The sequence below is a fragment of the Caretta caretta genome, chromosome 5 (genome assembly GCF_965140235.1).
Source record: "Caretta caretta isolate rCarCar2 chromosome 5, rCarCar1.hap1, whole genome shotgun sequence".
NCBI lineage: Eukaryota > Metazoa > Chordata > Testudines > Cheloniidae > Caretta > Caretta caretta.
The window spans coordinates 88,035,588-88,060,671 of record NC_134210.1 but is presented as its reverse complement, the minus strand read 5'-3'; the positions used below and the strand labels follow the sequence as shown (position 1 = coordinate 88,060,671).

General features: G+C 40.8%; 1 protein-coding gene across 3 annotated transcripts in view; it reads right to left on the bottom strand.

Moving 5' to 3' along the window:
• The window catches only part of CNTNAP4 (contactin associated protein family member 4), a 311,799-nt gene that overhangs the window by 91,482 nt on the left and 195,233 nt on the right, over positions 1–25,084 (bottom strand). For all 3 annotated transcript variants that reach the window (XM_075128638.1, XM_048850192.2, XM_075128637.1), the window contains 4 exons: positions 12,342–12,545; positions 11,986–12,170; positions 9,395–9,538; positions 6,453–6,714 (listed from right to left, as the gene is read on the bottom strand). In XM_075128638.1, the coding sequence (XP_074984739.1) occupies positions 6,453–6,714; positions 9,395–9,538; positions 11,986–12,170; positions 12,342–12,545 (795 nt within the window). The remainder of the gene's footprint in view (positions 1–6,452; positions 6,715–9,394; positions 9,539–11,985; positions 12,171–12,341; positions 12,546–25,084) is intronic.

Here is a 25,084-nt window from a genome sequence, read left to right as displayed (position 1 = left end):
AGAACCATGCATTTATGTTAAAAATGGAGAAAGAAAAACATAACAAAAAGGAAGAAAAGGTTCAGATGGCCAAGATACCCATCAGACAGGATTATTTAAAGTATTATAAAACAAGCACATAAGAGAGTTTTAACTTGCACAGCAGCACACACTGAGCATATAAATCTCAGTTTCATAGACCTTGGCAGAATGACAAGGGGTGTATATCCACATGGATAAACTGTGTGTGAAGAAGATCTCTAACACATTGGACACTAACATGTTGTTTCTTTACATTTGACTTATGTATCTTTTATCTTTCCCTATTTGTTTTTCCATTTCAACAAGCACATTTGTTGTGGACTCTAAAAGGAGAAATTTATTCTCTATTCAAATTATAATTCTGCTATACTCCCTCCTTAGGCGGAATCTCAGGAAAACTGTGGCCTATAGATTGTCTTGTCCTGCCCTGATGCCTTCTTGAAGAGGAATCCTTTCCAAAACTCAGTGCCAGAGAGCAACAGGGGTTGTTTACTGCTGTTCTGCCAAAATGCTGACAGTGATTCTTTGGAGCAGTGATGTTCAATGGAAAGAGGATATCTGAAGATCTAAAGTGTGATCCTTCTTACTTCCCAAGAAAAGGGAAACAAAATATGTAAGTGGCAGATTTGGTGGCTCTAGCAGTAGTTAGAAGAACTATAACATGGTGGCACCCACGTTTCATGAGCACCCTGTAACCAGGTGTGCGTCTGCACCTGTCTCAGTCTATGGTGACTCATCAGAGATTTCTCAAGGGTTTTGGTGACTCAGGCTATGTGAGACATAAACAAACACACCCCTTCCAGGGTATGAATCCAAGGGTACGTCTTCACTACCCGCCAGCTTGGTGGGTAGTGATCGATCTATCGGGGATCGATATATTGCATCTCGTCTAGACACGATAAATCGATCCCCGAATTGATGCCTGTACTCCACCTCAGCAGGAGGAGTAAGCAGAGTCAATGGGGGAGCCGCCGCGGTGTACTCGCTGCCATGAGGATGGCCAGGTAACTCGAACTAAGATACTTCGACTTCAGCTACATGAATAGTGTCGCAGAAGTTGCATATCTTAGTTCGAACCCCCCCACAGTGTAGCCCAGGCCCAAGAGGGCCCTTCTGGTGTCCTCAATACTGTCTTTACACAGTCCTGACCCTGGTATCAAGCTGTACCCCAGGGCTTCCTTCCTGGAAGCAATGGTTTTGCCCTCTCTGGGCCCTTCTAGTCCCAGCTCTAGAGCTGGGCCACTATATAGTTCAGTTCCCCTTCTGGGGGGTGTATCAAAGTCCAATATAGTCTAATCCCTGACCATCTTTGGAGTCTTTAATCTCCTTTCTGAGGTTAGTTAAACTCCCCTCTCTGGGATTAAGGTCACTCCATCTGTAGCTGGTGGGTGGGATCCAGGCCCACCTACTACTCCAGATCCCAGGCAATGGACCCTATGAAGGGCATCCATGTGTTGCTGTGTCCCCTTTACCTCTTCACTATGCTGCTACAGATCCCTGAGCCACTTCCCTGTGGCCCCAGCACCTTCACAAGTGCTTCACCCTTACTGTAGGGCTGACATCTTGTGCTCACGCCCAGCAGCGAGCCAATAACTCCTTCTTGCTTCCCCAGTCCCTGCCAGTGGTCCTCAGCTAGCTGGGAACACCAGCCTCAGCCCTTAAGCTCCCAACAGCAACTGACTGACTCTGGCCCTGCAACTCCGTTTATGTGAGCCTGCTGGGCCCTGATTGGCTGTCCCTTGCAGCTTCTCTTTAATTGGCTGCTTCCCGTGCAGCCTCTTGAGGCCACTTGGAGGACTCACCTCCACAGCTCCTTTCTGGGACTGGGCGTGGTAAGAATCACAAGGCTCCAGCAGTAGGCCTCAGTGCCTGGTCACAAGCATAAATAACATTATCTTGCAGGATAAACTGATTTCTGAATCATCTTCTTCAGGAAAACTTCCTACTAATGATATTTACAGAATGTGCTATTTTTCTCAAGGGAAATATTAGAAGCCTTAGCCCAGATTCTCCCTTGTGTTGCCACCATGATAGATACAAAGCAGCACTAAAATAATTGTACCCAACCATAGAAAGATCATCCCACTATAGTGGGATCCTTTGGTAATACAGAACTGTCACAGCAACCACTGTTCTTCTGTTGCCAGAGTAGAAGGCATGGCTTGAGCTTCCCTACACCCTAATGATTTCCAGCTGACAAAAAATCAAACAAACAAACAAACAAAAAACAACCCTTGCGGCCATTGGTAGCTAGTGTAATTTACAGCAGCCTTCAGGGGGTTGACTTAGTATAGGGTTGTCCCAGAATAAAGGGAGGGCAGGAGTGCCTGGGCTACTGGCAACTTTAATATTTGAAACTGGACTGGATGAGGCACTAGAAAAATATTACTCTTATGCAGACAGTTGTTATGCAACATCATGGGGTTGGATTTATATTGACGTATTTAGACCAGTGGTGGGCAACCTGTGGCCTATCAGGGTAAGCTGACTGCGGGCTGCGAGACACTTTGCGAACATTGACCATCTGCAGGCATGGCCCCCCACAGCTCCCAGTGGCCGCAGTTTGCCATTCCCGGCCAATGGGAGTTGTGGGAAGTGGCAGGCCACAGGGACGTGCTACCCACCACTGATTTATACCTATCAGATGTTATTTTCCATCTCTTCCATGATATTCTTAGTACTATTGGACAGATAGAACCAATCACATGTATCAATGTGTTTTATAAACTTCAAATAAAAAAAACACCCAAAAACCACAACTAGATAAAACAGTTCTAAACGTAAGTCTGTTAAATTGCTCCTGAAAACAACTGAACAAATAATGCAGAGCATTTCTATCAAAGAAGAGCGAAGTATGCCAAAACATTGGATCATTCAAATGAAGATGTCAAAGGACATAAAGTTAAATCTAAGAAAGAATGTTTCCCATTTCCCAGGAATTTAATAAGTTCCCTTACATTACCCATTGTAGGGCTGCCCTTTAAGTGACAGAACAGAACATAAACAGCACATATTCTACAAAACTTGTGTTCATCACACCACATTTTTATAATGACCAAACACAAATTTTGAAAACAAAATAATGTCTGCATATAAGCCATTTTTCCATTCATCAAAGAACTGCATAAGGCCTTGTAGGCATAAGGTATCACAAACGAAGAAAACATAACAGACACAACCCCTCGAGGTAGCTCAAGTTCCTCAACATGTCATATACCCCAACAACATGTTGAGTTTTCCTTTTGCCACTGCCTTGTGCCATGCTGGGCTGGTTTTGAGTTCCATGTCTTCGTTCTGACTGAAACAGATTTACAGTCTAACAAACTACATCAGCCTCTAATCCTTGGTGTGGCATGCAGCCTCAATAAACTTTCTGCTCTAATAGGATTCCATTTTCAAAATATTATAAATGAAAATCACAAGTGTTTGAACAATGTGCAGATTACAGAATGTTCTGTCACAAAGAGGCAGCCTGCATGAATGACTAAAGTAGAGGAACTAATTTGGTTAATGGGAAATGGGTAATAGAACTTTCGCAACACCATCTACTCATGTTTGGCTTGTTTACTGTAATTTATTGGGCATGCATAGAGATACCCAAAGTTGTTTGGAGATATAGCTCATCTCCTCTTTGGACAGAATACCATTCAGAAAGCTGCTATTGGAGTTGGACACCCATTTGGCACACCCTGGAGTAAGGACCTCCATAAAGTATCTTGGTTAGACCTGGATGCTACAGAATGCCAGTGGGAGAGGTAGAATGAAACAGTCTAGAGAAAGTCCTCCATTGCAGATATGGAACTAACCTGACTAACGAACCGAATTAATGTATTTGTGTAGGAGGGGTAGTGTGGTGCTGAATGTCTGCAGCAGAGGCCAAAGGGCCACCAGTGTAGATTTTTCTGGTGGAAATTGTATGATTTTTTTTTGCTAAAATATATCTGTGGAGTTTTGACACGAAACATTTCACAAAAAACAAACAAACAAAAAGACAACACTCCCCCCCACACACACACAGCAGGAGGAAAATGATTATTTTAATCACACTACTTATCACACCAGTGTAGGGAACGAAGCCCTTTTAAAAAATCCATATATCCGTATAGATAGTTAGGTAGGCCACCAACATGGTAGTATCTGAGTATCTACAATTACACTTCCTACAAAATATCACCCAGAGTTCTGTGTGAGGTCACCCATGACAGAAGGAAGATAACTCTCTACACACACATACACACACACACATACACACACACGGCAGCGTGCATGGCTTATAGTAAGTAATGAAAGGCTTTGAGCAGGTCTAGAAGATAATAATTTGTAGATTAACCTGAAGTACAGCATCTGAATGTAATGGTTTTAAAAATCATTTAATTAAAAATTACATTTTTAAAAAGGCAGTGCACATTAATAAACTGGGTAGTAATATCTCAGATATTCATCCACATTGTAACTCAATTTGGACTCATCATTGAACACAAATTAACTTTGTTTCATTTCTTCCTTTTTTCTTTAAACTGTGTTCTATTGCTTTCTGAACATTTGATGACCAACTTGTAAAAGGGGCTACAAAGGAAAAAAGATATTAAACAACCCATCTGTAACAGAAGGATTTTGCTTATTATAACTTAATCACTCATGAATTTAATACACCATTCTCCTTTTTATAAGGCTCAAGAAATCTTTTAAAAACTCATGGTAATGAATTCTGAGAACTGTGCTCAAACTAATATGCTCTGATTTAATTATCAAATTTTGTATGTGTGAAAGCCAGGTCATAAGTCTTTGCCTGTAGGGGAACAAACCTGTCCAACCATCCATAATTTAATTACTCAATCTCCAAATGCAGACTTGATTTGCTTCAGTGACTGTAGCAACAACAAACACTTCAAAAGCTCAAGAAGAAGTTCACTGTATGGTTTTGTTAGATAACTTCCTGCTTTAGGAGAGAACAGGAGTTGTGGGTTTGTTTATTTGTTTGTTTAAGAAATGCATTCGTTTTCTGCATTTGCATAGACAAATGTTATTCCATATCTCAGACCATATGGAGGGCTTGTTGTATTCATCACATAATAAAGATAAATCAATTTTTAATATAGCATTTCAAGATTTATTGTGAGGATTTTCAATCAATTGGGAATATGTTATGTATTTTTATTGCCACTTTATAGTTTACTAATTTGTCATACATACATGTCAGTAGTCTAGTTAAAAGTCATACTACCTTTAGCAGACCTGTTAAAGTGACATTGCATTGAAGCCATTTCATTAACATATATCATATAATTGAGCTGTGATTGAAACAGCTTCTGAAGAAGTCTAATATATCACAGTAAACTACACATCATTGCCATTTTTACTGTGGAATTAACATTTTCTGATGGTGAGCCTGGGGAAACATGTTAGTAATTAAAATGGTGATCTCTGTACATCATTTATTTTAGTTTAAAACACACACGGGACTGATCCTGCTCCCACTGAAATCAATAGCTAACCCCCCATTTATTTTCAATAAGAGCTGGATTGCCATCTTTATGCAAATTTCAACTATGCTTATTACCATTACTAGCATGCAATCTTTTCCTGAATTAAAATAATCATTTGTTTAAAAAATCCTATTTTCATCATTATAGACATGTGGAGAGAATGAGCTGTAGAGTTATATTTAATATTTCCTCTCCCCGACCCCCAGGAATTAGCATTCTGTATCATCTGGCATAGATAATGGAGAAGAGGGATCACATCACAGACAGAGAGAAATGGAGTGTTCTCGTGGACAGGGCCCAGAGCTAAAATTCAGGAGACCTCGGTTCCATGCTCAACTCTGTTGCTGACCTAGTGGGGGGTCTTTGGGAAAATCTCTGTTTCACTGATTGCCCTCTCCTTTGTCTGTCTTATCTATTTAAACTGTAAGCTCCTCTGGGCAGGAACTGACTCCTACTACGTGTCCACCCAGTACCTAACAACTTTAAGTGGGGCCTCTAGGCATTACTGTAATACAAATATTTTTGTATAAAAAGGAATCACATAATCTCCAGTGAGAACATTGCCAAATATTAGCTTCTTAATAGTCTAATAGGACAGTAACTGATTTCACTTTCCCAGATGGAAAATAAGATAAGATGCTCAAATTCTACAATTAAGGGACTCATATATGTACTTGCAGCTTTAAAGCCTATTCTGCAATGCATAGGCATGCAAGTAGTTTGTTTCCTGGGATATTTGTCAGTAGTTTGAAATGTACACATTTGAATGTATGTCACAAAAGGGAAAAAAAAGACTGCTTTGGAAATCTTCAGGTATAATATTCACATGAACAAGGATTACTCACATGAACAAGAGTTTCCGGACCGGACCCTTGGAATGGATCATTGATCCAAATATATTAGCTGACATGACACATTTCTGCATAGAAATCCATTTTCTGTTACCTGCAGTGATGTCACTCTGTGCTTTTCCTGGTTTATAGATGCTCATTTTAACTTTCCCATCACTCAGATAAAGGAGGAGACCACCTGAAGTCTGGTGTAGTTTACTGGACAACAGAAGTCCCTCCTTGTTCCAAGTGCGAAACTGAAAACTGATGGACACTTCATCTTGTCCTGATGTGCCAGGCAATGCTAGATAGCTACTGGAGCTCAGAAAAGTGACAGGAACCATCTGTGGCTCTGAACAAGAGAAGGATATGTTGCCCTGAAAATAAATAAAATAAATGCAGCATTAGGGAATGTTCTGAGAAAAACAGTTCATTCCACATGTAGTTGCATGAAGTTATGTGTGGACACCACACCACCTATGGTTCATCATGACAATGAACAAAGGCTAATGTTCATATTCATTTTGGATGTTTTAGTCCAAAATTCAGGTAGGACTATGAATAAATAAGAATATCAGACATCAAAAGAAACATTCACTAGGTTTTCATCAGAGCATAGAAGCCAATTCCCTCCTAGGCAATCATAGGGTAGATAGAGACCTGTAGCAAATAAGGTAAGATGCTGGGTTATACACATGACAGAATGAAATCCCAGGGAGTACACAGAAGTACTTTGTTTCTGTTTTATTTTGGACTCAGCATCTAGGAGCTTCAAGAGCTTAGTAGGACTTCCAGATGCCAGATAAAATTCCAGTGGTAGCAAGAGCCTGCTATGAGGTTTAAAGGAGATTAAATGCTTACAGGGACGAAGAGGTGTTGCAGAGGGGCTGGTTAGTGCTGTATAGTGTTCCATATTTAGTTCTTGAGAAAGTCAGTTTATTGGACTGAAAAACAATCTTTCCAATTCAATCTGATTTGGTTTCTGCACTGAACTCACTCTGGCGGGTGGGGAAATGCAGATGTAATTGTAATTCACCCAAATAAGAAGCACAATTTTAGTAAAGCAGATGACTTCATTGCACATTAAGCAGTGGGGCTCTTTGTCTGGCTTGTTGGAGAAGGTGACTAGAGAGCCAAAGAGTTACCTGCTAATGGAGACAGCTCCATACCAGCGTCCCCACACTGACCCATCCCCCCACCACAGGTGACCAGAAGAGAAGAAGACTATTTATGCCAACATCTGTGCAGTAAAACTATGCTCTACCAGTGGAGGGCTGTAACATCTCTTTAAGAAAATATACATCCCCAAATCAGTAAAATATGTTTTCTTATGAAGAATCCAGAGTGAAACTGGAACACACACTTGCTTCTGGCTTTGACAACAATACATTATGTCTAGACAGCAACTAGATGCCCATAGCTGGTCTGTGCAAGCCGACTTGGGCTCAGAGGGCTTGGGCTGCTGCATGTTTCATTGCTGTGTAGATATCTGGACCCTGCAAGGTGAGAGGGTCCCAGAGCTTGGGCTCCAGCCTGAGTTGGAAGTCTACACAGCAATGAAACAGCCCCACAGCCACAGCCCAAGTCAGCTGGGATGGGCCAACTGTGGATTTTTTTTTGCTGTGTAGACATACCATACGTTTCTCTGTTCTGTTTTTTATTGTCAGTGGGGTTGCGGGAGGAAGCTCTCTGTTTATGAATGCAACCACAGAAAGATGAATAGTAAACTCAGTTGCCCCACAGTGAAAAAGCAATCATCAGACTAATAAAACTTGTTAAAAGCTAAAAGCTTTACCATCTGCAGAGTCTCCTTTCACATCATTTGGACAGCTGCCTAATACCATATCAAACTAGCACACTGCCTATTTAACAGGAATTCTGTGGTAGCACAGATTTTCTGGCAGTTTTACAACCCGAAGACACTTCCTAAATATTTTTCAACCAGAGTAATACAGCAGTTTATATTATTTGAGATTAAGCTGATGCAATTTCTGATCTCTTGTTCAATTATTCTGTAACTACTTCTTACTAAACAAGTTCCCATGAAGAGATGATCAGAAAGGATATTACCTACTTATTTCTTTTTTTTTATCATTTTTATTGAATTTCTGGAATGTTTTCAGAACAGGTTCATGCAACAAGTAAAACAAATTAAAGCAGGGAAGGGCTCAAATATTCCAATTTATGGGAGAGATAGATGAACTGGCCTGATTGTTTAGCCATATTTTGGCCCCCAACTCAAAGAAAAACATTTTGAGGTTGGAAATGTCATTTATTTATTATAGTTATTTTCTTTTTCAATTCTTTGCTTCTAACATTGGAAGTGGAAATTCCAAAAACCTTAAAAAAAATAATGCTTGTGTGATATTGCCCTGAGAAGCAGCCGTAATTATAGCAACCCTTGCAAGGAAGCGTGCAGTAGTGAGTTTTGCAGTCCAAATTTCTGGATGCTAGAGGCTTGGATAGGTCAGATAAGTTATTGAAACCAAACCCCTAACTGGTTGGGTTTGTTCAGTCACAGCTCTTGGTTGCACCATGGCAAATCGATTAAAACATACCAGGCTAAATTATATCTCTTCATATACAAGGCAGTATAAGATGAGGAAAAGCACGCAAATGCCTAAGTGCTGCAGAAGTAGCCTGTGTGGGACAAAATGCTCCTGCGTGCTGGTGAGGAATAGTGCATTTGCTATTTGCCTTTTTTTTTTTTTTAAAGCACCTTCTGGCATTTGCTAGGAGGCACAGCTGGTGAGGACATGGCCGCAACACTGCTGTACTCAGATAAGCCTCTCTACAATTCTATGTGATAGAAGCAGCACTGTCTGGCCTCAGCACTCCCAGAGCACAAGTACCCAAATTCTGTCTGCCTCTAGGAAAAAAGAACTGAGGATAGAAACCCTCAAGCTACTAAAATTCACATGGAAGCAGCCATATTGTAGCCCACATTTCTTGATGTAGACTGTGACTTGATGTTCTATGTATCAAAGGTTGCGAAGCTTTGGGTTATTATTATAGGACACTTGACTGTGACTTTTTTTTCCAGTAGGAATCGCTTACCATAATGTAGATCTGAGGTTTATGTCTCTTTGCCAGATCAATAATGTTTACTCCATTGTAATAAAGGTTTTCAAAACACCCATGAAAGTTCTTGAGTGGTAAGGTCCCTGATTTTCCAGGCACTGGGATCCCTCCAAAGCTGAGCTTAGAAAGAGAAGAGAAATCAATAATACTATTAAGTAATTTTCTGAAAATCTGCTTGCAAAGCTGATGATAAATTTTAACAACAGTATAGCAGCCGCAGACAGAAATTGACCAATTGTGAATCAATCTATTTTTTTAGCTCTTTGCTGTCATCAAATCTATTAGCTTAAAATATAGCTTTACAAAATGTAGACCATATAAAAATATATATGCATTAAAAAATAATTTAACCTTAGAACCTGTATTTTCCTGAAGAGGCTCTTCAGGAGTTTTAGGTAAAAAAAAAACAAAAAAAAAACCCAGGCCAAGAAAATGTATCTTACTTTCATAACTCAAAAAACCTTTAAATGTTCGAAGTAAATGGCATATATAGCATACAGCAGGAGTTCTCAAACTTTTTCATCGTGTGAATTATATTTTAATACAGAGATTATTTCTTGGACCAGTTTATCCTTCCATTTTTGATCTTTTATAACATCCTTGTAACAACTACATCAATCATTTACATGGAAAAGTAATATTAGAAACATGTTTATGCATTTTTAGCCATCTTCATGAAAAAAAGTATTTTATCCTTTGAGGAAAGATTTAATCACACTGTCTGCTACAACTCTTCATTTTGGGCTAGATCCTACATGGTGCTGACCACTCTGGCTTTGATTCAACGAACTTCAGCATGCATAGGCTTAGCTTTAAGCATCTGAATGGTCCAGTTGAAGTAATAGGATACTCAGCGCTTAAATTTAAGTATGTGCTTAAGCAGCTTGCTGGATTTAGGCAAGAGTGTTGAGCACTTAACAGGATCAAAGCCCTTTATCTCCCATTCATCTGTTTTGTTTCTTTCAACTGAAAATAGGAGGGGAGTCAGCATTATATGACCAGCCAGCACTCCACAAACCATCAGCAACTGCTCCAGAGACCAGAGTTTGGAAATCTCTGCAGTACATTATACACACTCCTTTACAGAAACCTGTAATTTGCAGAAATGAGAAAGATGTGTGGAAGATGTGAGACTCAGATGCTTGTTCATTGTACAATTTCTCGATTTGTCGTAAATGGAACTTTAAAACTAAACATTTCAGAGATGGACCTTGTCAGGTGGATTTTCTTTGACCACACCTTGTAGTGTGATCTTTGGGATGGGGGACCATACCTCCTCATATGTTTGTACAGGATTTTGGATGTTACTAGAAACCACCATAAAAATAATAATGAATATAGAAGCATAAAGATGATCTGTTGACACAGTTGTGCCATTATTGACACAAACTGTGACCGTATAGATCATTGTTGCGACCAGGATCCTATTGTTGCACCAGTTCTTCTACAGAGGAGGCCAAGTGGGCGTCTATGGAAAGGTTGTAGTTTGCTGGTTATGATTATGCTGTCTGTATATGTGTATCATTTTTGTATTTGAAGTTATGAATATTGGCTATATATTAGTTTGATTCTAAATAGCCTAAGTGAAGCATTTGGTTAGCTTCTCGAGAAAGGACTATTCTCAGTAAGTGCCCAATCAAGAAACACTTAAATGACAATAGACTTTGGGAGATGCCAATCCACGTCTGAGCTTTCCTGGGAACGTTCAAACTAACATGTAAACAATGGCATTGGCCTGCAAAATGCTGAATCATCCATAGACATGTGATTTACCCAGATGGCTACAGACTCCATTTTGTTGCTGTGATTTTGCACAGGAGAACAAAGGGGTTTCCACCCACAAGAGAGAGAATATAAAAGGCCCTGAAAACCCCTCCATTTTGTCTTCTTTTGGCTCAAAAGATAGCCTCTCCACCCCAAAGAGATTCCTGAAAGAAACTGGAACAAAGGACGGTAACTACAGGGGTTTGAGTGATTGCTAGACTCAGACTAGGAAGGAGTCTAGTTTGTGAAAGAAGCTCACTGGAACATCTCTGAGGGTGAGATTTACCCACATTTAGTTTCCTACTATATTAGGCTTAGACTTGCATGCTTTTGTTTTATTTTGCTTGGTAGTTTACTTTGTTCTGTCTGTTATTACTTGGAACCACTTAAATCCTATTTTTTATATTTAATAAAATCACTTTTTGTTTATTAATTAACCCAGAGCAAGTAATTAATTCCTGGGGGAGCAAACAGCTGTGCATATCTCTCTATCAGTGTTATAGAGTGTGAACAATTTATGAGTTTACCCGGTATAAACTTTATACAGAGTAAAACAGATTTATTTGGGGTTTGAATCCCATTGAGAACTGGGTGTCTGGGTGCTAGAGACACAGCAGTGGCCTGTAAGGTTTTGCAGAAGTATGGTAAGAAGACATTTCTCTGATCCATTCCTTCCAAATATAAACTTCACCGAAAGTTTGAATTACTACAAAATCCCTAAACAGTTCTGTTCCCTTCACTTATTTAATTGCATTTACATAACAAAAGTAATAAATGTAATAAATGAAAGGTAATTTTCACACCTCATAATCAAGGTCCAAATAATTGAATTCCCCCTTTGCATGAAAATGATGACTGTGTTTATCCACCGTAAAGTTTACTTGATTGTTAAAGTGTTCAATGAGGACTGAATGCCAGTGCTGATCATCCAAAAGGCTGCCCAGGGTAATATTAATTTGGCCATTAGCAGAATGAATTTTAGCATCACCTTGAGATGAGAAAAAGAACCAACTGTGAGATTAATTTCCTAAAACAATATGGATATTTAAACAGGCTACTAGTTTATGGAATGCAATAGGTTAAAATAAGCTTAATAAACAGGAACTTGTGACACAACATCGAATGGGTGCTGCAAGACTGTACACCTGATAGCCATTACCTAAATTAATGAATAAAGAAAGTTTTCCTTTTACTAATTGCAATGTGATGTGATCTCCATTCTGTCCTCCTCTGTGCAGTAGAATCCCATCCCTTTGCATTGTTTTAAACTTCAGCGAAATCACATCTTTCAGGGCACTCATGGATTTTTCATTGAATCTGTAGAGCAGGCAACTTTTCCCATCAAAATCAGCCACCTCAGACCCTAGCAATAAAAAGAAATGAAAGATAACTTGTAATCGTATGTTTAGCCAACACGGGTTTTAGTTTGCTTCATCGTGCACAGATGAAGTGTGAAGGAAGCCTTCCCCTCTCCATCCCACTACATACCAACTCAGGACCCCGTTAAAATGGGACTCCTTGTTCTCCGAAGTGCCAGGACTTCTCCAGACTCGCACCACTGCTGACACTAGACTCCCCAGAGTGAGTGGCTCAGAGGGGGAATAGCCTCTAAACACTTCTGTTACTTAAAGTATACTCTGATGCTTGCAAAAAGGTAGCACTGCAGCCTTGTGACCTGGAAGTTTTGGCCCTAATTCTGATCTCATAGTATTCTGACACCAGTGTAATTCTATTAAGTTCAATGTAATTGCTCCTGCTGTATACCAGTGTGAGAGGAGCATCAAGCCCATTACATCTTACTGAGTGAGGGACAAGACTTTCAAGCTACCCCAAGGTGGACAACAGCTTTAAGACACTATTAAGAGCAATCTGGTTTTATATTCATTTAAATTAATATTAGTTCATTTTATTCTGGAAAATGAATAAAGTTGATATTAGGAAAGAAAACTCATTAATTATGATGTAGTTAGTCTGCCCTTGTTCTCTTCTCACCTAATGTAATTCCATTGACATCAAAAGAAATGCTCTTTTTCTACACCAGATGCAGAACACAGTGACAGTAGGGAGATTCATGTTTTTATGTTTTTTTCAGTTATTTTGTTTTCCATTTATAGTCTCAATGACTTATTATAATAGGTGCAAAAAGAAAAGGAGGGCTTGTGGCACCTTAGAGACTAACAAATTTATTTGAGCATAAGCGTTCGTGAGCTACAGCCCACTTCATCGGATGCACTATTGCAGCTGTGTGACAGTTGCCCCAATGAAGTCTACTTTCTGTCTTGTGACAATGTTTTATCTAGTCTCTTTCAAGGTCACATACATTCACTTCATCTGAAAAAAAAGTGATTTTAGACCAATAAGATATAAAAGAATATTTGTCAAAATCAGTTGCATGTTGAACAAGAAAGACACGAAGGAACCGATACCACCAAGAAAAGCTCTTAGAATAGTCACACCTCATAAGTAAAGAAGAAAAAGGTAATTGTCCTTGAAAGATACATTTGTGAAATAAATGAAGATGTAAAGGGCACCCAATAAAATATTACGTTACTTTTCAACTGACTGACTCACTGACTTCTTCCAAGTCAATGGAATCGCATTATCTATTTACTAACATTATTTAATTTGACCAAAAAAAATTGCTCCACATTGTGGCATAAAAATGACCTCAATTCAAATGATCTATAGTATTTAATGTTAGCCATTTGTTTTCACCACTCAAAAATCCTTGTCAATTTAATGCAGTTATGTTTTAAGAATGTAGTCTGTTGATTTTCTCCACATCTTGTTAATGTACTTAGTTCTTATGAAGAATTCATTTACCAAGTGCACAATGAATATGCATTACATTCTGCCTAAAAAGAATGTTCATTTGACTATTGTCCTTTGTTATTCCACTGAATAAATGTTGAAAGTAAAAACACAAATCCATGGCAAATACAAATGATGTGCTTTTATGTTTATTAGATTGCAATAAACATGTAGGAGTGTCAATAAGACTGGGCTTTTCTTTTTAAAGCTTTCACAAATATAACTATGCCGTTAAAACACTCATTAGACATATCCTTAACAGGCACTGACAATGGTGTGCTTTCATAATCGGTAACACACATATATTGGTATTAGCTGTTGAGCAACAGAGGAAGAATAATAAATATATTCCTGCTCTCCAGAATCACTTCACTATTCACAATGAGCTTAACCCTGTAGTATTTCCTCAGTCCTTACTCAGGCAAAAAATACCCTTTAATATGAATGAATGAAGACTGAAAAAAATGGTTTCAGAGTAGCAGCCGTGTTAGTCTGTATTCGCAAAAAGAAAAGGAGGACTTGTGGCACCTTAGACACTAACCAATTTATTTGAGCATAAGCTTTCATGAGCTACAGCTCACTTCATTGGATGAAGTGAGCTGTAACTCACGAAAGCTTATCTCAAATAAATTCGTTAGTCTCTAAGGCGCCACAAGTACTCCTTTTCTTTTTGTGAAAAGAATGTAACTATTGATCAGAGAAATTATAATCATTCTTGTGCATCTACCATTTTTACCATCAATGCATTCCCACCAGAGTGAGAGTGGGAGGAAGAGGAAGAGAGAGAGAGAGGACAAAATGCATACTGGCCATCAGGGTAGAAGTTTATGATTCTAATTAAGAAAGAGTGTTACTACTTTTTTGCCCTTTACTATAGCCATTAACTCATATTTCGGTGAGTTTGTTACCTGAATATCAACCTCAGTAGGTTTCCTCTTCTGCCCTTCAAGTAAAAATGTTATAAGAAAGGTAAATGAAAAGGCTGATTCAGTTTGTGACTGAAAATCTTCTAATTATCATTTTTCACAAAGTCAAAACACAAGTATGTTTTCAGAATTATTTAGTCCAAAATTTAGCTATACCCCCGAAGATACACAAGTCCCAAAATACAGCAGAGCTGTCATAAATCACAGAATGCTGCAGCTCCCTGCATGTCACAGAATCAAATTTTTCAGTGGTTCTCAACCAGAAAGTAGAGAAGTTTTGGATAAACATAGCCAAAGTATTAATTGCAAACAACAGGTTTGAGTTTTGCAAATTTGTTTATTGTTTGAAATTGTTCTATGAACACTCCATAGAAACAAATTTCAAACTCTATTCACTGCATGTATTCCTTAATCGTTATCACTTTAGTCACATGTATTGTTCCTGGTTGGATAACTGTCACTGTTAAAGAGGAGGAAATGAAGATCAAGTCACAAGGCCTCTGTTTCTTTTAGGGAGAGAGGATGGGAACAGTTTATGGAGTTAGGCAGAGCTAGGTTTGCCATTTGAATCAGGCTTTGCATGAAACAAAACTGCTGGAAAAATTAGGTTACTGTAAAATCATAGATAATGGGCCACATTTAAAACTATAGTTTTCTCATCACATTTGCACAGAGTTCTTGCAAGTGTATGTATTATCCTAGCTATACAAATTGTGGACAGACCATTGTCCAGCTTACTTAATTGTTCCAGGGATTTTGTGTAGCCCTAGTATAAAGAGGGCTGTCACAAAGTCTTTGCTGCAATTACTTAACAGTATTAGTGCCAGGGCTCTGGCCTGGAGGTTTGGGGATCATTCAGCATTGTTCAGCATTGTCTCCCATCTTAATTAATGTGTCTACCAGGAACATTTCTTGAATTTACTAGTGTCCATTTTTAAAATTCTGTCTTTATAGAGCACAGCCATTGTCACAAACCCATTAGAAATTGTAACAAAAGTGTACGTATCTGGTCCCATTTAGGAAAGGGATAGTTGGATCCCTGTAATGGCCTCCAAGTCAGCGAAACATTTCAACACATCTGTCTGTCTGTTGTGTGAAATGTGAATTGTTTGTAGCTGCGTTTACTGGTCACCCGCAGATGGACTGAGCAAGAGAGGTAGTAGTTGAGGGGAAAAAGGAGTCTGCCAAAGAGACATATTTAGGTTCCATGGAGCTGCCAGGGGACAAGTCTAACATTGACACTGGCAGCAGAGCTTCATCCTCACAATCTGACATTTCATCTACTGACAAACCACAGGAAACTGCTGCAGAGATGTATCTGTCTAATTTGCACCCTTTGAATAGAAAGAACAAGCAGCTAGGGGCTGAGAGCCATTATTTTTTGTAAATATAAAGGATGTGTTGCCCAACCACAGCATGATGCAGATGAGGTCAATATATCTGGGGAAGAGTATTCATCTGCAGCTGAGAAAGAAAAAAAAATGCCAGTTACACTTAAGGAGGATGAAATGGAGAAACTTCACAGAGGCAGCAGGAAAAAAAAAAACAGAACATGGAGCACAATACTACGGGGGGACTCTTATTATTAATATATAATTTCAAAACGTATTATTGCTATTTGTATTGAAGCAGTGCATTAGAGGCCAAGCAGGTCAGGGCTCCCTTGTACTGGGCACTGTAGAGAAAATGACAGTCCCTGTCCAAAAGAACTTACACTCTAAAACATGCTGTGTGGAAAACTGACAACAACTGCCTTACTTATATGGATATCTTTTCTGGAGATCATTTACTTCATTTCACTGATAAGCTGAAGCCACCACAGTGTGAGAGAGATCGAGGATACTAGCTATCAGTACTTGGGAGCTGTCACTTGGATGACAGATAATATACCAGACAATTCAGAATTAGTGCTAGCTATGATACAGTATATGTTTTCCCCAAAATATCATTGCTGTTGCATATGATTACATGGAAGATATACTTAGGGGTGTCTGGCCTTCTCTGAAATCCAGTGTAGAAATTGTAGAAGGGGATCAGTTGGGCTACGGCAATTTTTTCAAGCAAAATTAAACCTATTGCTGTGCAAAAATGCATGCAACGGGTGGCTTTTGATTTCATGTACCTGGAACAGCATTATACTGCATGGAAGAGAAAGATGTGAGACCTTACAAAAGAAACTACTACTCCCACTTCCCCACACATACCTACAGACATAGAAACATGATTAATCAGTAGACTTTTCTTACTAACATAATCTGGGGACCTTTCTGATGTTCTCTTTAAATAAGTGAAAGTGATTTTTTTTTTTGCATAGAAGCGTAAGTGTCCATGCTACAGAATTCAACAACTAAATATTCTGTGGTTTCATGTTGTGAGCTGCATGTGCTCTCAGGCTTTGGAGTACCTCTGAAAAGAGGAGATGAAGAACAATTATATTGAGCATCATAGGTGACATTTGCTCATCTGTAGAGGGCCAGCACAAGCCTTATGCCACACCTAAATTCCACTTCTAGGGCTAACGTGAGACTTAAGTGGTGTATAGATCCTATATTGGCCCTCCCAGCAGGGAGAGATTTAATCCTTTTTAGACGGTTAGCTCTTCAAATCAGGGATATTGTCTGCATATCTGTGGATAAAGCACCCATATTACCATACTCCCTCCGTTCGCTGTATAAATCACAATTGCTATAGGAGGTAGAAATCATGCCAGTGAGGGTTGAAAGAGTGATTTAAATGGATCTACACTGATTTATACCACTGGAGGATCTAGCCTATGGTTTTCACTTATTAATGCAACAGTCCATCTTGAATGAGTTGCTACCGTGGAAGGTTATACATGTCTCCAGAGTGTCAAGACAAAACAACATCCTGTAACTCAGTTATTAGCTAGCAGTACTGACCAAAAAATGAGTAAGTCACATCCCTTTACCCAAGAACCATCAGAGTGATATCCAAAATGGCAAATGGTAGCATACTATTTTTATTACCTACATATATCTGCAATGTTTAATGGTGATGGGCCAAATCCTACTCTTAAATACATTGGTGTAAATGTAGAGTAACTCCACTGAGTTCAACAGAATCACTCCAGATTTCATGTGGTTGTAGTATTTGGGAAAATATAACTCTAATTGAGAAGTAAATATTCTATGAAAAAGAGTATATGTTAACATTGAATGTTGCATAATATGATATATATGATTTCCAGAGTGGGAATGAAACTATAACAAGGGAATGGAGAATTAACATAAGGCTGTAACTGGGGAATGTACAATGTAATTTAATGACTGAGGAATCACTATTTTGGGCATTATTTCAGAATCTATAGAAGGTGGAGGTGTTCAGCACTTTGCAGCATACAGAAAGAGAATATGTGATTATAAGGATTGATGTAAAAGATTTATTGTCATGAGTTTGAGACAGTTGCATTAATTCTGATTAATGATGCCATTGCAATAGTCAGGTGGGTATAGCTGATCCCAAATGAGCACGAGTAAAACTCTACCCCACATCATACCATCATATATTGTGTAAATACCAAGTATGTTACTTATAAACTATTTTAAAAATGCTTTAGATTGTCATTTTAAAAATGGTATTCGAGCTATTGCATTCATATGTTAAAAGCAAGGATTGTACAGCAGTGTTAAAATGACAGAAGAAGTGGAAAATCCCAACCACAGTGGATAAATCTTGTTTTTCATGTCAAGACTGAGCTTTTCTTTTTCTTTAAGGTAACTGTGTCTCTGATTAAAAAAAAATCTCGCCAGTTGTTTTTCTTTTTAATGTCTTCTCCCATCTTTCAGAGTATAGGAACACAAATGCTGCCTGGTTCCTTGTAATTTACCCATTGCTCCTGTTTTTCCTGAGTTGGGAGAGGGTGTGTTAATACTTGATTAGAACTTATTTATATTAATAATGTTTCAAATTTATTATATTTATTTAAATTTATAAAGTGAAGTTTCAACGCCAAACATATTGTGTGTGCGACTCTTATGTTCCAATAACTACTTACCCATAAGGCTGAAAGTTAATTGCAATACACACACACACACACCCCATATAAAAAAAGGTAATTTCACTCAAAATAAATTTAGGTTTAAGAAACAGAGCAATAATTCTAAACTAGACATTAAAATCAACAAAATATCAAATAATATATAACAATGTTTTGCAGTTCTGTGGGACGACCAATTAATCATTTAAGCCTAATAATATCCCTGTTAAGCAGGATAGCAGTATTAAAACAGACTTATGGACATGTAAATTGAGGCACAGAGAAGCCAATAGATATGTCCAAGGTAACAAAGTGAGTCAGTGGCAGAGCCAGAAATTGAATCTAATTGTCAACTCCCAGCTTGGAGCTGCTACTTCATTTTACACCAGACACTGTAGCCTTATCTATAGTTAAGGATTACTTTAACTAATTACCCACTCCAAGGTGAGTGTTCTCACCTACTTTTATCTGTAAGAGTTCAGCCCCACGATTAACTACTGTAGTGAGGTTATCAACAGAAGGGGGAACCCCATAGTTAAAGTTAAGATTTTGTTACAGTTATTTTTAGTAAAAGTCAAGGACAGGTCACTGGCAATAAACAAAAATTCACGGAAGTCCGTGATCTGTCTGTGACTTTTACTAAAAATAATGGGAAGGGGACTCTCAGGGGGAGGACTGAAGCCCGAACCCCGATGGTGAGGGAAGACAGCCCAAGCCCTGATGTGGGAAGTGGTGGGGTCCAGCAACTGCCACCATGGTGGCTGATAGTTCTGGAGCCACTGTCGTGGCTGACAGCTCTGTGGCCCCCGCTGCAGCCCCAGTGGCTCAGAGCTCTGGGGTCCCTGCCCCCTGAGCTGGCTGATGGCTCCGGGTCTCCACTGTCCCAGGGGCTGGGAGCTCCTGGTGCCCGTAGCAGCTGGGAGCTCTGGATTCCCCCACTGCCCGCAGTACCTCGGAGCTCCAGGGCTGATGGCTGGGAGCTCTGGGTCCTCCTGCTGCCTGCCTAGTGTTGCCAACTTTCTACTCTCACAAAACCGAACACCCTTGCCCTGCCCCTGCCCCACTCCATCACCCCTCCCTCTGTTGCTCGCTCTCCCCACCCTCACTCACTCGCTCATTTTCACCAGGCTGGCTCGGGGGTTGGGGTGTGGGAGGGGTGAGGGGTCGGGCTGGGGGTGTGGACTCTGAGGTAGTGCCAGGGATGAGAGGCTTGGGGTGCAGGAGGTGTTGCCCTGGATTTGAGGGGCATGTATACCCCAGAATGTGATCAAACTAATTGCAACCACATTATGTGCATTCAGCCACCCTAAATTAATAAAATAAAACACCACATAGTTAATGGTTAATTTGGAGACAGGCTTTCAGAAGCAAGGTTAGATCTAGCTTGCAGTTTCTGCTAATCAGAATGGGAGGAGGGGACAAACAAGTAAACAATTAAAACTAAAAACCTTAATGGTTAAAAAACCTTTAGTCTAAATGCCTCAAATATTAAAAATTATGAAAATTTTTAAAAAATAATAATACCAGAGGGGCCATTATAACCTATGTATTTTATAAAAATTAATTATAAAAAATAGCTAATAAAATGTACTTTAAAGCACTCCTCTGAAGCCATTTAAAAAAATCCATTTTTTCCCAATATCCTTTCTCCAACTGGCCACAGCAAACCTGCTGTTAATTAGTCAATATCTTTCCAGATATTAGGTAAATATCTGGGATGTTCTAAACCTATTGCTTATGTTTGTGGGAGCTTAAATCTAATAAACTTCAGTTTTAAATAAAGCACACTGCCTTCCATAAATCTTATCAGATGGAAGTGCTGTAGTTCCTGTTAATTTATTGCTTACACCATGTCATAAATATAAAGGGAAGGGTAAACCCCTTTGAAATCCCTCCTGGCCAGAGGAAAAATCCTCTCACCTGTAAAGGGTTAAGAAGCTAAAGGTAACCTCGCTGGCACCTGACCAAAATGACCAATGAGGAGACAAGATACTTTCAGAAGCTGGGAGGAGGGAGAGAAACAAAGGGTCTGTGGCTGTCAGTAGGCTGCTTTTGCCGGGGATAGAACAGGAATGGAGTCTTAGAACTTTTAGTAAGTAATCTAGCTAGGTATGCGTTAGATTATGATTTCTTTAAATGGCTGAGAAAAGAACTGTGCTGAATAGAATGACTATTTCTGTCTGTGTGTCTTTTTTGTAACTTAAGGTTTTGCCTAGAGGGATTCTCTATGTTTTGAATCTAATTACCCTGTAAGGCATCTACCATCCTGATTTTACAGGGGTGATTCCTTTACTTCTATTTCTATTAAAAGTCTTCTTGTAAGAAAACCGAATGCTTTTTCATTGTTCTCAGATCCAAGGGTTTGGGTCTGTGGTCACCTATGCAAATTGGTGAGGATTTGTACCAAACCTTCCCCAGGAAGTGGGGTGCAAAGGTTGGAAGGATTTTGGGGGGAAAGACGTATCCAAACTACGTTTCCAAGTAAACCCAGTTAGAGTTTGGTGGTGGCAGTGGATATTCCAAGGACAAAGGATAAAATTAATTTGTACCTTGGGGAAGTTTTAACCTAAGCTGGTAAAAGTAAGCTTAGGAGGTTTTCATGCAGGTCCCCACATCTGTACCCTAGAGTTCAGAGTGGGGGAGGAACCTTGACACACCGGCTGAAGTAAAATAGTTAAGTTGCCCTTGTTGGGGGTTCTGAAAACCCTGGGTAATAAAGGGGGCTTCAGGCTGTGGGGTGAGGGATTCAGAGTATGGGAGGGGGCTTCAGGCTGAGGCAGGAGGTTGAGGTGTGGGAGAGGGTACGGGCTCTGGGCTGGGGCCAGGGATGAGGGATTTGGGGTGTAGGAGGGGGCTTCATGCTGGGGCTGAGGGTTTCATAGTATAGGAGGGGGCTTTGAGCTGGGGCAGGAGGTTGCAGCGCGTGTGTGGGGGAACAGGCTCTGGGGTGGGCCCAGAAATGAGGGGTTATGGGTGCAGGAGGGTGCTCCAGATAGGGCAGGGGTTGCGGTGTGGGGGGTGTGAGTGCTCTGGCTGGGAGTGTGGGCTTTGGATGAGGGATTTGGGGTTCAGGAGGGAGTCCAGGCTGTGGCTGAGGGGTTCAGAGTGTGGGAGGGGGCTCCTGGCTAGGCAGAGGGTTGGGGTATGGGGGTGAGGTCTCTGGCTGGGAGTGCAGACTCTGGGGTGGGGCTGGGATGAGGGGTTTGGGGTGTAGGAGGGTGCTCTGGACTGGGACCGAGGGGCTTAGAAGGCAGGAGGGGGATCAAGGCTGTGGCAGGGGCATAGGGCAGTGTGAGGGCTCCAGCTTGGGGTGTGGGCTCTGGTGTGGGGCTGGGGATGAGGGGTTTGGGGTGCAGGAGGGTGCTCCAGGTTGAGACCGAGGGGTTTGGAGGACAGGGTGGGGATCAGGGCTGGGAAAGGGGTCGGGGCATGGGCGGGGCTCAGGGGTGCAGGCTCCGGGCAGTGCTTACCTCAGCAGCTCCCACAAGCAGTGGTATTTCCCCCCTCCGGCTCCCAAATCCTCTGCATGCTGCCCCATCTGCAGGAGCCACCCCCACATAGATTCATAGATATTTAGGCCAGAAGGGACCATTATGATCATCTAGTCTGACCTCCTGCACAATGCAGGCCACAGAATTTCACCCACCACTCCTAAAAAAGACCTCACACCTATATCTGTGCTATTGAAGTCCTCAAATTGTAGTTTGAAGACCTCAAGGAGCAGAGAATCCTCCAGCAAGTGACCCGTGCCCCATGCTACAGAGGAAGGCGAAAAACCTCCAGGGCCTTCCAATCTGCCCTGGAGGAAAATTCCTTCCCGACCCCAAATATGGCGATCAGCTAAACCCTGAGCATATGGGCAAGATTCATCAGCCAGATACTACAGAAAATTCTTTCCCGGGTAACTTGGATCTTACCCCATCTAAAAACCCATCACAGGCCATTGGGCCTATTTACCATGAATATTTAATTACCATACCAATCCCGGCGAATGGGAGCTGCAGAACCTCTGCTAGAGGCAGGAGCAGAGTACAGAGCCCCCTGGCTGCCCCTATGTGTAGGAGCTGCAGGGGGAACATGCCGCTGGTTCCAGGAGTCACGCGGAGCCATGGGAGGGAGCCTGCCTTAGCTGCCAACTGTTCTTCTAATGGCCCAGTCAGCAGTGCTGACCGGAGCTGCCAGGGTCCCTTTTTGACCAGGTGTTCTGGTTGAAAACCAGACACCTGGCAAGCCTATGCCCATGGTGCCTGAGAGCTCCTGGTTTCCCTGCTGCCTATGGTGGCTCCAAGCTTCAGGGCCCCCACCAGCTGACAGCTCTGGCACCGCTGCCTGGGGGCTCAAGTGGAAAATGTCACGTAGGTCTCTGAAAAGTCACGGAATCCGTGAATTCTGTGACCTCCATGACATAATCTTATCCCTACCCACAGTGCACAACAGACTATAGTGATCTTTCTACAATATTTATTTTTTATTAGCAAACCAAACAAAAATACACACACTGCAATCTGTTAAAGGAGAGAGAGCAAAAGCAATACAGTACACATAGTATTTGCATTATTCACAGCATGCCTTGCAGAAAAAACCTCAAGTGTTTGTCATCATCCTCACCATCATCAGCACCACCAGTGGTTGTCATTATGGGGTCTCCCCCACCACAGCATGCAGGCCAGGATACAGATGTTGTAATGTGTTATGCTTACACCAACTGGGGTTCAACTCCTTTTTCTTATTTGAACACTTACACCTCACTATTTTTGGGGTGCCCTATTTTTCCTTTGTTATTTTCCTTTTACTTATTAACATTTCATAGAATCATAGAAGATTAGGTTTGGAAGAGACCTCAGGAGGTCATCTAGTTCAACCCCCTGATCAAAGCAGGACCAACCCCAACTAAATCATCCTAGCCAGGGCTTTGTCAAGCCAGGCCTTAAAAACCTCTAAGGATGGAGATTCCACTACCTCAGTACGTAACCCATTCCAGTGCTTCACCACCCTCCTTGTGAAATATTTTTATCACATTATCACCATGGTAACAGATAAGAAAGTCTAACATTTCACCCCAGCTATCAACAGTCATCTTGTGGTGTCTACTGATCTTTCATTGACATTATTATTCAACATTCACCGATATTTTCAAAACATCAGCATATCATTAACATAGATACAAAGTCAGCAGGTTTATTAATTTAGTTATCCTAAATTTTCTTAGCTTATTTATCCTAAATCGTAAAGCCTAATTTGGCTAAGCTAAATATTTTACAAGCCTGAGCCCTGTAGGCCCTATTACAACATTAATTCTTATATTTTTTAGGTTTTTATATTTTATTTTAAGAAATAGGATTTATTTGGTAGTGTGATCACCCGGGGGAGGCTTAGGAGGCGTTGAAATCCTAGTGAAGAGTATGATGACAGCGTGGAACTCTCTTGGAGCTAGAATTGCAGGCTGTCCACAGACTCAGGGAAAACAAGGCTCCCTCAATAGTTTGTGCCCAGTTTGAGTTGGGGACATGGAGTCTGCTGAGCCCTGTCCTAAGGCTATCTTAATCTCTCTCACTCTCTCTGTTTCCAAGGCCTCCAAGGAAGAGAAATGGACAAGAAGAAGGAAGCCTTGAAGAAACAGCAAGCAAATAGGAGGAAAGAAAGCAGTTAGGGTTCAAGTCACGGTCCTGTCGCTTACGGGGATGTTGAGCTCCTTGGAACCCTGAGCAGTGTGACCTCCCTGTAATTCAGGGTAAGGTCTCTGCCCTCTTGCCCTTTTGGCATTATACCCTGTTGGCAGTCTAGTCAGTTTGACAACCCTTTAACGAGGGTTCATGTCACGAGCCTCTCTCTCTTTTATGGGACAGATCGAGGCCTTTGGTACCTTGAGCTGTGTGGCCTCCCTGTAATTCAGGGTAACATCTCTGTCCTTCAGATTCTTGGTATTAGACCCCTGTAGCCAGCTAATATTAATGGACCTTCAATGGACAGTCCTGTAATTCAGGTGCATGTTGAATCCCTCTAGTTTAGAAAGGCTATCTTTGTGCCATTGGTACTGTGACTGGCTTGTAATTTGGGTTCAGGTCTCTACCCTCTTGCCCTGTTGGCTTTGTGATCCGTTGGTAGTCTAGCTGGTGTGATCCCTCCTGTAACTAGGGTATAGGTCGCACCTCTCTTGATGATGGGGGC